The following is a 17,002-nucleotide window of genomic DNA, read 5'->3' as shown; positions in this document are numbered from 1 at the left end:
TAGTGATTTAATTATTAACTCAATCTCCCTCTTGTCAGTATCATGGAGGAGCATTTCAGGTAACAGTCTCGGAACACTTTTTTCTAAGAGCGCTATATGATTCCCTGTTGGGACTAGGTTTCCATTTAGTTCACCTGCTATATTCAGAAAGTGATTATTAAGTACTGTACATATATGCGACTTATCAGCAACACGGACATCCCCACTACGCACTGATTCTATATCCTCGACCTGTCTCTGCAGACCAGCCACTTCCTTTACGACTGACCATATGGTTTTAATTTTATCCTGAGACTTAGCTATTCTATCTGCATACCACATACTTTTTGCCTTCCTAATAACTTTTTTAAGCACCTTACAATACTGTTTGTAATGGGCTGCTGCATTTAGATTTTGACTGTTTCTAACGTTTTGATATAAATGCCACTTTGTTCTACAAGATATTCTTATCCCTTTAGTCAGCCACCCAGGCTGCCTGTTTGTGCTAGTACCCTGTTTTAAACGTTCTAACGGAAAGCAACTTTCAAAGAGCACGAGAAAAGTCTTGAGGAAAGCATTATATTTATCGTCTACTGTATCAGCACTATAAACATCTTGCCAATCTTGTTCCTTGATAAGGTTTACAAAAGTCTGTACAGCAACTGGATCAGCTTTCCTAAAAAGTTGGTAACTATATTTAACATATGTTGAAGCACAAAAATCTTTTAGACTTAAAATTTGTGCATCATGATCTGAAAGGCCATTCACCTTTTTGCTAACAGAATGCCCTTCTAATAATGACGAATGAACAAAAATATTGTCTATGGTTGTTCTACTGTTCCCTTGCACTCTCGTTGGAAAGAATACGGTTTGCATAAGATTATATGAATTAAGGAGGTCTACCAGCATCCTTTTCCTTGAACAATCACTTATACAATTAATATTGAAGTCACCACATATAACTAACTTTTTGTATTTCCTATAAAGTGAACCAAGAACCTCCTCTAGCTTTAGCAAAAATGTTGTGAAATCGGAGTCTGGGGATCTATAAATAACAACAGTAAGAAGTTTAGCTCCACTAAATTTAACCACACCTGCACAACATTCAAACACCTTTTCAGTGCAGTACTTTGAAACATCAATTGACTCAAATGGGATACCGTTTTTCACATACATGGCTACTCCCCCACACCGCAAAGAGCTCCTAGAAAAGCTGCCAGCCAACCTGTATCCTGGTAAAGGAAGCCTCTGAATTATCTCCTTATTTAAGAAGTGTTCAGATATACCAATAATTTCAGAGTCAACATCTATAAGCAGTTCACTAACTTTATCTCGAATACCTTGTATATTTTGATGAAATATACTAATTCCCTCATTAATCGGATACCCAAGCTTTGTAGAAAGTGGTTTCTTTGTTAGAGAGACTTCCCTTAAGCAGGAATACCTATCAGCTGACTTCAATCTAAAAAAGGTACAGCTCTAACACCCACAACTACCGGAATTTTCCCATGAGTGATCCCACCACCCCCACCTATGCTGTCACCTATAAGTTTTGCCAACCTCCCCTTCCCATACCTGTTGAGGTGCAGGCCATGTCTAGTGAAACCCGTCCTACTGATAGACTCCACCGACACCACTGAAATGTGACTCATGCCTTCTGTCATCAGCGCACCCCCAAGTCTCATGTTATTACGCCTGACGGCTATATTAAGATGAGGCCGATCGTGACGCTGAAACAGTCCCACGAAATGCACATTCGTGTTGCCAGTCTGAGTGGCTATCTTTTCCAGGTCACCATCTATGTCATACTTCCCATCCCTATCAATACTATTACCAGCCCCACCCACAATCACTACCTGATCCTCTTTAGTAAAATCCCTACATAACCCCCCTATGTTAAAAGTCACCTGAGCCAATCCTGCATTAGGCTTCACAATGCTGGTGACCTGGTACTCACTCCCCAAAACTTCCTGCAACTGCTGGCCTACACCTCTACCATGAGAACTACCTAACAGCAGAACCTTCTTCTTTCTCTTAGACTTTGCAACTGTCCTAGCCACCGTAACTGCTGAGGTCTGCTGCATACTTCCTACATCTACAGCTACTAGAGATTCCTCTCCACTAGACTCTGACAGTTGGTCATATCTATTACAAACACCAATAGTAAAACTATCTGAAAATCTCCTTCTCCTAGCAGATCTCTTGCCAACAGCCAGCTCCCATTCCCCAACCCCCTTCTCCCTCCTCATCCTATCTAGCTCCTCCTGTGCGTTTTTCAACTGCACCTGAAGGGCACAGATCTTACGCTCCTGCTCCTCTATCAACTTACTCTTGCTACATAACCTGCAGTTCCAGGAGAGGATCTCACCAGAATGCCCACTGGCTTCCCCACTGCATTCCCCCCAGTGAAAATACTTCGAACAAGTCTCACACCGCAATCCACTACTCACGAACCTACGGCAAAGCCCACACTTCTCACTCATGGTAAAATTTTACAATTATTGAAACAAGAAAACAACTTTATCTAAGTTCCGCTACTACAATAAGAGGATGTTAAAAACTGACTACAATTATCACAAACTTGCTCTACAAGGGAAGTAACTACTATTATTGAAAGTATTAATCAACAACAAATGAGAATATAACAAAATACTAACACAGAAAGAAAATCAAACGTCTAATGACAGTAACGAAACTGAAAGCAGTTCGCAAAAATGTCTTCTGAAGTTATTTCACCGGAAAACACCAAGAACACCGGTTGAAGACCACTAAAGTTCCTAAATAAAATACTATACACAAACAATTAATTAGTACTTAGCTTTCGATGCGCCGCTACAGCTGCAACTGGTCAGCGCGGAATGTAAACACGGGTAAGAGGTTAAGTTGCTCGATACGAAACACTCACAAATATCAGGCCACAACACACGAAATGCAGAGGTGAATGAAGAAACCACTAATAAGTCACTTATATAGTAAATATTATCACAAAAACAGTTAAAATATATATCTGAAAACTAAAAATAGATGAAAACTTAGAGAGCGATCTCACACGCAGTCACGCGCTTTTAAATATGTGCTAGCATTTTACAGTCTGTTTAACAAATACGTAAAAGTGTATCCATTAAAAACTGTAAGGATTAAGCCGATGTTAAAGATATTAGCAGAGAAATAAGTGGGATAACCAAAAGCATTGTTAACAGTGCTTCGTATTTTTCGTGTAGATCCTGGAAGGAGTGTCTACGCAGAGAAAGCATTGGCCACATTCAGGTTTCTCATTTCAATCCAAAAAGTAGTCCCCCTGAATGCATATTCAGAGAACTAAATCGATTCATGAGGACGTACGTCTCCAGCCAACACTATCACTGGATAGAGTATTTGCAGAAATTCAAGGAAGTGTGTAATCAGTTACCCCATTCATCTGCCGGTTTTACTCCTTACAATATCTTATTAGGTAATTGTCAAACGAACAAATGGAATGAAAACCTACCGAAATTCAATAATCCATTACCCACAGACAAATCTGCCTTATTTAACCAAGTGTGTGCTGTGCTTCAGCATCACAAAAAATTAAAGAAAACTTACTATGATAAACCTGATTAAATCTGTTACTTATCAAGTTGGAGAAAGTATCATGTTAAGATCTCATCCAAAATCATCTGCCATAAAGAAGTTATACAAGAAGTTGCAATTAAAATGTGAAGGTCCTTTCAAAATAGTGAGAATACCTCATCCTGGAAGTTATATTTTGAGTCTAATTATAAGGGAATGAACAACGGCATCTACAGTCACCAGGATTTAAAACGATTTTGGCAGTAGATTTAAGTGTGTGTGTGTGTGTGTGTGTGTGTGTGTGTGTGTTTTTATTTTTTAGAAAAGACATATTTGTAATTTTAAGTTGTTGTCGTCTTGTCCTACGAACTGAACTGAAGATTTGTGTGTAAATAACTTTACCTGTGAACTTGTTTGTCAAAAGAAAGTGACAAGAGAAGGAGATCTTTAGTAATATAATAATTGAGATAACCTATGCTGAAGAACCTTAAAGGTAATATTGAGAATCTGACAATGAACTAAGAAGCTGTAACCTGAAAAATTGCTATAAACTGTTTTACACCTTTAGTAGAGGATTCGTGTCCTGAACAACCTTATGAAAGAAGAGAAGCAAGAAACTTAAACTGAATCATAAAGAGACTTCACGATTTGTGGAATAAGACATTCTATGATGAACAGTATTTAAACCACCTTCCTTTTCTATGCTTTTAGTTACAGAATTAAAATATGTAGTGTAAGAAAAACGTTTAAAATCACAGCTGCATTCTGCAACAGAAATAATAGCTAGAATATTTATTATTAGGATAAGTATTTGAAAGTTGTATTTGCATTTAGAATAAGAATAGTAAAGATATTTTCTTTTCAGAGCCAGAATGGCATTAACTGTTGCATTTTTCAACTTAGAGTAAAGAAATAATTTCATTGTGTACCTGATGTGCTGGTTTAAAACTTTCAATTTAGTACACAGAAAAATAAGTTTAAGTACCTCACAAAATACTATGGAACCATTTAAACCAATAATGCCTTGTCGTGTCGTGTCGTAACTGAACTTGTGTGCTCGTACGTAATATTGATAGGCGATACAAGATGGTCTGTTACACTTTGAAGATTTGCAATCTGCTAGAAAGATTAAAAACAAAGAGGTAAATCAGCAACTTGGAAAATATCTTTGAAGTAATTCAAGCTAGGAAAATAACCGAATATATTGTCTTAATTTGATTATTATCAATGAAAGACTGAACTTAGACCCAATGTAATAGACAACTAATAATTCAACTGATAGGAAGCGATGAATAGTGTGAACTGTGAGGAATATACCTAAACTGTGTTAAAGTAAATACCGTAATCTGGATCTTGCTGTAAAATCTTTGGCTGAATTTACGTAACTAATTCCACCCATCTGAAAGAAAGGTTGCTTCTTTAAGACAATGATAGAATGTGCATAGACTAGAATAGACCAACATAAAGTGAATTTAACAGTGTTTGACATTTCTTTCAACCCATTTAATATATGTGCTCATGAAACATTTATCTGTGTGACAATATAGATTATCAACAGAGCGCAGCATTTATAGATATTCTTTGGTGCTCTAGAAAGTTATCGTACTGATTCAAACTTTTTAGCTCACGGAAACTGAAAACTTTCATAGATAAACTCTGGATGTATATAGACTGTAATCATGATTAGGGCAACAATCTCAGTTTGTATGCATTTATGTGTAGCTAGGCTCGTACAAGTCGGAGAACAAATATTCATCTGAGTAAGTCAGTACAGCCAACACGCACTCAGCGTAAATACTGTGGAGCAAGACAATTCTTTTTTGTGACTTCCCTCGTAAAATTCTACTGCGAGCTACCTGGAGCCTGAGACTCATTCATAAACAATCAATCAATATGAAAGGGGAAGTTACAGCTCAAAGGAGTGTGAGTAGGATGTTCCTCATTTTAGGATACAGTGATAAGTAATGAAAGCCCTATGAAACGATGTGATTTACCTGTTTCAATCTGGTGTGAGGACAAGTAATGGTGTGGGAGCGGGGAGAGGCATGGTTCCAATGTATCTGCTTCATGGAGCTGGTCAGAGGATTACTCCTTTCATTATTTACTTCTACAGAGAACTTTTACTATATTTTTATGAATCTTTGTTACAACACTTCAGAATTACTGTGTAGGAATTTGTTACATCCATCACGTCTATGATCAAACATCTACAGAAAATTACTTACATGGTCTGGCTCCATCTGACAATGTCTGCATAATGCTTCAATCAGCCTCTCTACATATGGTTTAAACACCACAGTAACAGAATCATTGTTTTTCTGGTAGAGTTCTTCAGACAAACGATACCATAAATTAAACGTAATCTCTGCCACCTAAAAGAAATTACAAAAGTGTAATATAAATTACACTAATTATTTTATTTGTTCGAAAGACATTTATTGTAACATAAGAGAGAAAATATTTGTAAACAAGTCCTAATGTTAACAAATTTGCTGTCTGTTTTAATGCAACAAGTTGCTCTCCCTGCCACTTTAATGCTACAAGTCCAATGCTGCTGAAATGCATATCTGTGTGTCATTCTAATTACTGATTCAAGAATACACAGGCACTCCATGAAAAAGCTTAAAATTTTGTGGTTAGCAGTAATGAAGGGCACAATTAGTAAATAGACTACCTCAACAGCTCCTGGAAAACCGTTTCCTTTGATAGTGGCAGTTAATGTGTTAAACAACACTGTGTTGCGGCAGTTAGTCTGTTACAGAACAGTACGTTTAATCATCTTTCCTGATAATATGGTGTTGATAATTTTTCTTTCATACTGAATACATGTTGCAAAGTATTAAGAAAAGGTAATCCAAGAGTTTGAAAGCCATATACTATTAATACAAAACGCTGAGAGATAACTTTATTAATGATAATGTATTATTATTAATATTTGTGCAGATAACAAGTGGCAGAGGGAGAGTAACCAAATGTAAGTTTGTCATCAGCATTATGTATGTCTCAGCTGTCATTGGGATGGGGAAAGTAGAAGCTCGACTGGCCAGAAAACTAGGGAGGTGATTGCACGGCCGAGTACAGGAATTCTCAAGCCAAACACTAGACCGAACAAGAGCATCCATTTTTTTTACAGCAGAAGATGAGGAATATTTTGAATTTATGTATGTAATCATGAACACTGTTACTTGAATAAGATAAAACCAATACAGCACTGGAAAAGAAATTTCAATCAGAAAATTCCTGTAACAGGAGATAATTCATACACAGAAAACTAAGATCTTTTTTTTCTGTTTATAATATTGTACACACACACACACACACACACACACACACACACACACACACACACACACCAGCAGCAAATTGTGGAATTAGTACATAGTAATATTAATACAGTCAAATGTGCATTTGCAGGTGATACTGCAGTAGTTGTGTACAAAATAATGGAAGTGAGAGGACGAAAAATTAGACTTCCTATAAAAAAAAAAAAAAAAAAAAAAAAAAAAAAAAAAAAAAAAAAAAAAAAAAAAAACTAGATAAAATACATGTTAATATCCAATTCTATGGCTAAAAAAATCTCTAAAAAATGTTTTAAAGATGTTACCTGCTTCTCTTATGCAGGTGTACCTTTACCCAGCAATAATAATATGATACAGCCTATTAGAGAAAGAATGCAAGCAAGAAACAGACCGTATTATGTGAACTAAGAATTATCTTATTACAAGAACAACAAAGTTAAGAGTATACTATTCCCTTGTAAAACTAGTTGTTACAATCTGCTGATGACAGAAGCAGATATCAACAACCTAAGGGCATTTGAAAGAAAAATCCTATGGAAAACTGCTAGGCATGTGAGAGGCAGAGGGTTGGAGAGTAAGTTAAATCTCTCAGAATACACTGGTCAGGATACAGGGAATAGATGGTAGGATGCCCAAACAAATAATGAAAATCAGATAGTATTACACCAGAAGGAAGAGCTGACCCAAAGCTAGAAGGCCGGACAATGGGGCTCATCCTACCAAGATGGAAATCTGAGGGTAGATGTTAATTATCTTAATTATGGACAAATAGTGCTAAGTGTACGAATTCTAAACACACCACAAGAATAGCAATGACAAACTACTTCATAATATCATATTTTATGCCACTTTACAGTTGATCAAAAGCAAGTTTCTTTTATTATTTAAAAATTCATTGTATGAGAGATCTAGGGTATTGGTACCAGCTTGGTCAGCACACCAATGTGGTCATTTTGATGTACACAACCTGACAACAAAAAAGAAGTGAAGCACCCACAAGGAGACAGAAATGGGGGGGGGGGGGGGGGGGGGACAATCTTCACATGTTGAGAGGATATGTGGCGTTCGTTACATGAGTGATTAAAAAATCGAGTCAAATTTACAATGAACTTGCCAATACTTGGCCACGTTTCAGTATGACATTGCTCCACCTCAGGCCTGGATGCACGCACTGACGTAGTTGAGAAGGTTGTCAGGAAGCTGATCCACAATTGCTGTAACTGAGTCTTGATATCCTTCATACTGACACTGAGATGGGGTTCATGCCCGAGCTGGTCGCATATGTACTATTGGGGACAGATTTGGGGATCTTGTTGGCCACGGAAGTACCTCAACATATCACAGACAGTTCACAGAGATATGTACCATGCGTGAACAAATACTGTCCTATCAAAAAATGATGTGACAATACCGCCACATGGGAGGTAACTCTTGAGGATGCAGAATACCTGTGAAGCACCTTTGTGCTGTCAAAGTTCACTTTATCACTACCAGTTTAACCTGGAGTCACAGGTGATGGCTCCCCCTCACTGTGATGCCAGGAGTAACGCTGTTGTCCACCTCCAAAACATTGGAAGAATGCAACTTCTCCACAGGTCACCAAAATACTCACTGACAGTGGTAATCTAGAGAAGTACAGAGCCGCGATTCATCGCTGAAGACAATGTGATGACATTTCCGTCAGCAGTCCATGATTCTCATCATGGCACCACTCCAAATGCAGTCATTTGTGTTGTGGTTTTAGGTAATCCCCTGGTCTAGCTGATGCTGGTCTCTGGCCAATGGTGCAGGATGACACAACGTTGTGAGGGGTTCATTACTTGTTCTGGGTCGCATGGCCAGACACAAAATGGTTATAATGTTCTTGGTGCATAATACCTCGTGGTGGTCAGATGCGTTCGACAAGAAACTTGATGAGGAGTACGCTTGCTCTCACTTTACCATGTAGCCCAAAATCTGGCCACTGTCACATCCAAATGCCTCACAAATCTGGACACTGCACAATTCGACCAGCAAGCCAAATGGAGATTCACTTAACATAATATTGAATTTCACCAAATTTTCGACTATGTTCAAATTTGTAAAATATTACGTCAAGTATGGGAACACTGCTGATGCTCTTTCACACAACGGAAGTTATAAGATTCTGTGACCACAATTAAGAACTCGCTACTAGTAGTTTACAACTCTGTTTTGAGTTATGTGAATAAACAGGTGAACTGAAAATTAACACACAGTGTTGCTAAGGCAAGTCAGCCATGGCCGTAGATTTCTATAATTACAAATTAGAGCTGAGATATTTGCAGATAACTTATTTCACGAACGTAGTGCAGTAGAGTTGGTCACCCTTTGATAGCCCGTACATTGTTCTTCACTGACCTCAAAAATGGTCAAGCAATGTATTTTATTAAGGGTTATAATATAAACTACATATCAGTATTTTGTTACATGTGTAACATAAAATTACACCCTAAATGCATTTTATGCATATAAAACAGCTGGATCAGTTTAGGTGACTGGTCAACTAGTACAGCAAATCATAAATTATGTATCAACTAACCATAAAATGCATTTTTTTAATTAATGAATGGGTGACATTCTATGTTAGCTGTCCTGGGACGTGTGGTGAAAAATATTTGCTTAGAGTACTAGTGGAAAAATAGATTGTGAGGAAAACTAGTTTAAGTGAAAAAAGGCTTAGTCGCAGCCTAAGAAGGGTTGTTTTCAGAACAAATCTGGAGGGCAGGTCATGAGTCATTCCTGCACAGCTTAAAGAAAATCACCTGGCAAGGTTTTAGGTTATAGTCTTGGTCTGGCATGCAGTTTGAATCTGGCAGGAAACTGTGAAACAGCACATGTACTGTTACACAGAAAAAAGATTCATTTCGAAGACTCAATTTTAAAGCTGAATATCACCTCAGACTTTGTACAATCATGAGAGTAAGCAATGGTGAGAAATAACACTCATTACTGCAGTCACCTGGTCCAGTTTAGCCTTGCCATTGCCCATATGCACGCAAAATCCTCATTCAACAGATTATCCTTTCTCTCGCATGCAGCATGAAAGCCTGACGCCAATGCAGCAATCGCCACCTGGTAATGACAAGCACTAATGTGTCCCTTTGAAAGTCCGTAAGTCAATGTTAGTCATTAACACCTAGAACAATGCTACTGAGCTTATTATGAATTGAATGGGTGTATTGATTCTTTTTAAAGGAAGGGAAGGAAGATTAAGTTTAACACCCTGTCGACATTGAGGTCATCAGGGATGGAGCCCAAGCTCAGAATGATTCAAGTATGGGTCCTTTCAACGGAACCATCCTGGCATTTGCTTGGAGTGATTTAGGGAAATCACAGAAAGTCTAAATCAGGATGTCCAGAAATGATTGGATTTAAACTGTCGACCTCTCAAATGCGAGTCCAGTGTCCTTACCACTGTGCCATCTTGCTCGATGAGTTTTTAAGTCTCTACTAGTGATGGACATATGTTCTTTTGGTTTAAACACTTCAGTTATTAATTGATGTTATGAAAAATAACTACCATCAATTTAATTATGGCTTAGAACAGATAACTTTTGTGGAACTAAAAGCAATTATAATACATTCTACAAGATTTTGGGATTATAGCCAGATGACGTTAACTTCTTGCTTCAATATTTTGGCTGACAACCCGGTTGCTATCTTCAGGTAAATGTTATAATGAATCATAATTATATTCTTCAATTTTTATCAATTTCAAATGCCACATTAAATTGCATAATTTTAATTAACTTGCCTGTTGACAGTTTGCCTCCCCCAAGTACATTATTTGTTGTTAACGTAAATCAGCTCCTCAAGCTGGATACAATGATGAATTATTAGATAAATGGTATGCCTAATGCGTCCTTAATTAGAAACCTTATTATAAGACTTGGGTAAATTACTAATTATAAATCATATGAAGTCTAAACTTATGTCAAGAGAAGGGTGTGGAATGTTCTCTGACCAATGTACCATACCAGATACTGAATACATTCAGTACATGAGTCAACGGAAACATTTTCACACTCAAAGCACACACAATTCAATTCAGGTAAGCATGACATTTTACTTTCACAACAAGCACACAATCACCGAAGCTTTTAACACTTACGGCATGGAAGCAATAACGTTACGCCAACTACAGGAAACGAAGAAGTCCAGCTGACATAACATTTCATCATGCCAGTTAATGTTTTTTAGTGATCTGTAACGTACTTTTATGACTCCTACAAATAACTGCGGATACAGCGCTAATAATTTCTATGGTGACCATCAGGTGTCAGAGGCTGGCATTGCTTTAAAAAGTGATATTACTGAAACATTTGTTATTGTCACTTTGTAGAGATTAGCTGGCGTGCACTTACACTGCACTGCGTTATGAATACTGAACTTCACTTCGCACATAAATTAACTATGGAAGAAAATGTGCTTACTTATGTACTTTAATACAACAATCAAACAATAGAAATTCCAGGCTGGAATATCAACAATGTAAGGTAAAGATAGATGATACTTACAATAAAGATAATATGTTAAATTGCGGACAGGTGCAACTAAAGAGACACTTGCAAATTAGATTTCAGTCACAGCCTTTGCCAGAGAAAGAAACTCACACACATACATTCACAAAAGCAAGTACAGCCTCAGCACAAGTGACGGACATCTCTGGACCAGAAACTATCTTTTTTCAATGTTTTCGGCAATAAATACTTCTGAATTGCAGTTTCACTGTTTCAATACTGACAGTATTGAATGCGTTACACGAAAGGAGTCTCCCCAAAGAATGCAACGTTTGATGATAAGTACAGATATATGAACTGCAATCAGGCGTACCCTGGGCAATGTCCAGTCAACTCAGTCCAACTCAGAATGACCTGACGGCTGATCCTTTCACGCTACAAGTATCAGAGACATCAAATAAACGGTCCTTTTTAGGACCAGTGTTGACTGTAATATCCGTGAACGTCGAAGGAATATCTCCCTGCAAGCAACAACTCTTGCAAGACATGTGCCACACTAAGCACTGTGATGTTTTGTGTGTTCAAGAAATACATAGGGATACCCAGCAGATACGTTGTACTGTTCCTGGAATGAAACTGGTTGCTGAAAGACCACATGCACAGAATGGAAGCGCCATCTTTATAAGAACTGACCTTGAAGTCTGTAGTGTTTGTCAGTCAGATGATAACAATATTGAAATTATTACTGCTACGTAACTGTACAGTCACATCAGTATATAAACCTCCAGCAACAGATTTTTCCTTCATGCCACCTGAAAATTTTATTACAGAGAAAGCTTCTATTGTGATAGGTGATTTCAACAGTCATAGCCATGTTTGGGGGTACACTCAAGAGGATCAAAATGGTGAGGCTGTCCTGTGGGCTGAAACTTTCCATCTCTCCCTCCTTCATGACCACAAACTACCTCATTCTTTCTACAGTGGGCGCTGGGAATGTGGCTGTAAACTGGACCTGCTTTTTGTAAGTGAAAGTATTTTTCATACCTGCACTAAATCCGTCTGTAAGCCCATACCGAGTACACAACATCGACCCATTATGTGCCACGTTCTCCCACAAGTAAGACCTCAAGGAATCCCTTTCAGACAAAGACACAACTTCAAAAAAACTGATTGGCAGAAATTTTCAAAATTATTAGGTGAGAAAATTGTAACTATAGATACTGTGATAGATCAATATGAGAATTTTGTTAATATTATTAATGCCTCCTCCCAAGCATCAATTCCAAGGCGATGCAGAATGAATTATATCAAGGGTATAACACCTGAAACAGCCACTCTTCTTGAAGAATACTACAGGAAGTTTGAAGAAGATCCTTTCAGTGAATCCACATCAAGCCTTGCACAGAATGTTCTCTCTTCAATATCTTAGGCTAAGAGAGAAGAATGGGTACAATTAATGGTTGACTGTGACATGAGTAAAAGTAGCCAAAAGCCCTGGAGGCTACTACGTCACCTGAGTAATGATAACACTCAAGTCAACACATATGTTAATATTAAACCAGACCAAATTGCTCGCCAACCCCTCATTAATGGCAAATCAACTAAACCCAGAAATATAGAGAGGAAACAATTATTCAGGCAAACGGATCAAGAGAATAATATCTTATCTCCTTCTTTCTCTCTTGAAGAACTGAATTCAGCCCTGAATAAATATAAATTGGGAAAAGCAGCAGGATTGGATGACATTATAGCTGAACAAATCAAGAATTTTGGTCCTGCTACTATGCTTTGGTTACTGGAGTTTATAAACAACTGTATTCAAGATGCAAGATCCCTAAAAGTATGGTGAAAAGCAAGAGTAATTGCCATACCGAAACCAGGAAAGGATAGGAAAGATCCCAAAAATTATAGACCAGTCTCCTTACTCTGTCACCTCTGAAAAATACTGGAGAGGCTCATTCTTCAGAGAATGATTAGAAAGGTGGAGCCTCTTCTAATACCGCAGCAAACAGGATTGGACGTGCGGAATATTTGTGTATAAGGAAGTGGCATCAATGGTTACAAGGATGGTGTCCGGGGGTAACAGATTGGGTAAGGATTCCATGCGTTCGAGAAAGTGGTTCGTGTCTTTGATGAAGGATGGGAGACTGCATGTAATGGGTTGAAGGAGTTGATCTACGTAGGCAGAGATACGTTCTGTGGGGGCTTGGTAACCAGCTACAATGGGGCGGCCGGGATGATTGGGTTTGTGAGCGCGAGTGTGTACCTGTCCTTTTTTCCCCCTAAGGTAAGTCTTTCCGCTCCCGGGATTGGAATGACTCCTTACCCTCTCCCTTAAAACCCACATCCTCTCGTCTTTCCCTCTTTCCTGATGAAGCAACCTTGGGTTGCGAAAGCTTGAAATTTGTGTGTGTGTTTGGGTGTTTTTTTATTGTGTCTATCTACCAGCGCTTTCTCGTTTGGTAAGGCACAGCATCTTTGTTATTTATGTATGTTTTTCCCACGTGGAATGTTTCCCTATATCTTTTATGAAATGTCAGAAGTGCAAAAACGGAAAAGCATTTCATAGTTCATCAAAGTGTTCAGGTAATGAATTGTATGAAACTAACATGAGACTGTTCTATTGGCTTAGATGCATTGGTAAAGGTGCAAGGGCTGGTAATGTTCTCTGAATTTGCCAAAACCTCCTTCTAGGTATACGAAATATGTAACAGCAATTGGGGACTCTGTAAATGCTGTGGCTGAAGATTCAATGGTTGCTGCTACATCAGAAGCTGTTGAACAAAATGAGGGTGACACAGACATCAGAATTGCTGTAGATAGATCCTGGCAAAAGTGTGGGTTTAGTCCTAAAAATGGTTTTACATCTGCAGTAAGTGGTGACACTGGTAAAGTTTTGGATTTTGATGTTCTCAGTAAGTACTGCCAAGATTGTACAGTGAACCAGAACAACAGATTACTTCATAAAAAAGCAGTGTGTAAAAAATTATGATGGCAAAAGTGGAGGGATGGCGGTAAAAGGAGCAGTTAACATTTTTCAGCCTTCCCAGGAGGAGAGAAGTGTCAGATATGTGAATTACTTAGGTGATGGAGACAGCAAGGCTTTCATTGCAGTACAAAACAGTGAGCCGTATGATGTTCCTATACAAAAACTTGAGTCTGTAGGACATGTCAAGAAAAGCATGGGAACACATCTGCGTAACCTAAAAACCAAGCTGCGTAACACAAAACTGTCTGATGGCAAGACAATAAAATGTGCTGGAAGACTAACGTACAAAGAAATTTATGAATTACAGGAATATTACGAGAAGGCCATTAGAGATAACTGTGTCAATTTAGAGAAGATGAAAAGAGCTGTGGTGGAGCACTTTCTTTCATCGAATATCAACTGATGAAAAGCCATGTCATGCTTCGTGTCCACCTCCACCAAACTCTTGGGGTAAATATAGGCAAGCTGAATTTTCTGGCACCCTGTATCAATTTACACATAAGCATTCTCTTCCTTTTGCAGTAATGGCGGCAATCAACCTATTTAAAGAGATATGGCAAATCCTGAGCTACTAAAGAAGTGCTTACATGGGAAGACCCAGAACGTGAATGAGTCCTTGGCTTTATGATCCTAAAGTTAGCAGTGTCTGATGCTGTAATAACTTTTAATGGTGTGAACTAGGAAAGACTTAAGGTTCTGGAGAAGTTAGGGATAAGATTTGGACAGAACATAACTAAAGGACTGCGGGAAGTGGACGAGCTTCTTGTACGTGAAGCAGAGTTAGCTCTCAGCAAATGACAAAAGAATCAAGAAAGAAAAGGAAGAGGCAAGCACTGGGCTGTTGTGACACTGAAGAAGAGACAGACTATGGGCCAGGGCAATTCTAGAGCATAAAAGACACAGAAATGTAAGTCTGTGTAAGAATTTGTAATAAAAAAAGTTTTAAAATTCAATATCTCTGCAATATTTTTTGCAATAAATGACCTGTTATCTAAAAAAAAAGTACTGATGGTAGACACGAAATTTTCACAGCATGCCAAGCGTGGGATTCAGCACTATGGAACTAGAATAATTATAATATTGTGAGTTATTTTGTTTTTATGTTCATTTATTTACAAAATTCTGTCTAAAAATTGAGTGTTTAAAAAAAAAAAAAGCCCCACAGTACAATTTTAGTAATAATTCTAGTCCACTGTATCTAGAAAAGTGCATTCAATAATTATGGAAAATTGTAAGTTGGTGTCAAAAAGTTTCCAATACAATGGGTCACAAAATTTGATAATTTAACACTGGCAGCATAGGGCATACAATGTCCCCTAAAATCCCTATTTATTCTAGCGGTCTGTTTTTATCTCAGATAACAGGACTTCCAACTTCTGCAGAGATTCATTGTACAAGGTCCTGTTGGGGTTATCGAGGTCATTTCAGTTTAATATGGACACTGAACCACAGGGCAACTTGGCAATTTTTCATTTACAGTTCACTGCAAGAGGGGACTTAATTACATGGAACTGGTACTGACTAGGGATGAAAACTTTGACGCTCAATAAGCCACTGAGTGAGAGGGTATAAGGATACTGCGAAGTTCACTAGTTATTGACACACACACACACACACACACACACACACACACACACACACACACACACCAATTTGCTTCGTATACCAGCGGCTCTTGACTCTTTATAGGCCACCTGTTATTTGCAAAGCTTTCTTACAAATTAATTTATTGCTTTTGCAGCTGAAAACAAAATTTAACATTTTTAATGTCACTCTCCATCTCATCCCTTAGGACATGTGAAGGAACATGTACAAAACACAAGGTGTGGGAGTGTGACATACTGGGATGTTACTCAGAACACACAGTCATGAAACATAACATAGTTGTGGGCAGTTTTACCTCCTCTGGGTTAGATTCCCACAACCTTCCTTTCCTGCCTTTAACTAGAAAAGAGGACATACAAAACTCAGCATTTACTTTCCAACTTTTTAGCCTGGCATGTCTCCAACATTTTGTAAACAAGTTTCTTAGGTTGTCTTTACATATGCCAGATGTAAAGATACTGTCTTAAACATCTCACCTCGTAATCATGATGGCCTACACATGTCAAAACCAGATCCAAAATCTTCAGGGCAAAATGAGGTTTATTGTTGCAACTACCATTTACTATCTTCTCTAAAAACGATTCTGCCAACTCCGTGAAAATTCTGCAATAGTTCATGGACCTGTGGGGGTAAATCAGAACGTCAACTTCTATTAAGAAAAAACACAGCATTTAAAAATGAAGTAAAACGAATTACATCATCATCCAGTGAAATCAAAGTAAAAATGTGGTTGATATAAAGTAATGAACAATTTGCAGCAAATGGATTTTAATAAATTATAAAACACACACACAAAACTGCTTGCAACTGAGAGCTATACACCAAATTCAGATAACAGTCAAAAAAAAACCCACCAACTGCAACAAATTTGAAGTCTTTCTTAACTGCTAAACTAAAGACAGCTCAGAGAGGAGAAAAATGGTACATCATCTTACTACATGTTAGTATCACCCATACAAGAACATTAGTTTCAATGGTCAATTAAGTATGAATAATAAAATAATTCAAATTCTTAACTGTAGGCTAAGTTCTGTAACGTGAGGGCATGGGTTGGCAAAGGCAAAAATAGGTGACACACGACTCTCTCTCATTCACACTGC

At 37.9% G+C, this 17,002-nt stretch overlaps 1 protein-coding gene across 1 annotated transcript in view; it reads right to left on the bottom strand.

The window, feature by feature from the left end:
• LOC126416669 (transportin-3) overlaps positions 1-17,002 on the bottom strand; it is a 210,051-nt gene that overhangs the window by 122,845 nt on the left and 70,204 nt on the right. The window contains exons 6-7 of the mRNA XM_050084469.1: positions 16,379-16,523; positions 5,754-5,900 (exon numbers count right to left, since the gene is read on the bottom strand). Coding sequence (XP_049940426.1) covers positions 5,754-5,900; positions 16,379-16,523 — 292 coding nt within the window. The remainder of the gene's footprint in view (positions 1-5,753; positions 5,901-16,378; positions 16,524-17,002) is intronic.

Source organism: Schistocerca serialis, chromosome 8 (assembly GCF_023864345.2).
Source record: "Schistocerca serialis cubense isolate TAMUIC-IGC-003099 chromosome 8, iqSchSeri2.2, whole genome shotgun sequence".
In the NCBI taxonomy this organism is placed as follows: domain Eukaryota; kingdom Metazoa; phylum Arthropoda; class Insecta; order Orthoptera; family Acrididae; genus Schistocerca; species Schistocerca serialis.
This window is presented reverse-complemented; position numbering and strand designations above follow the sequence as displayed.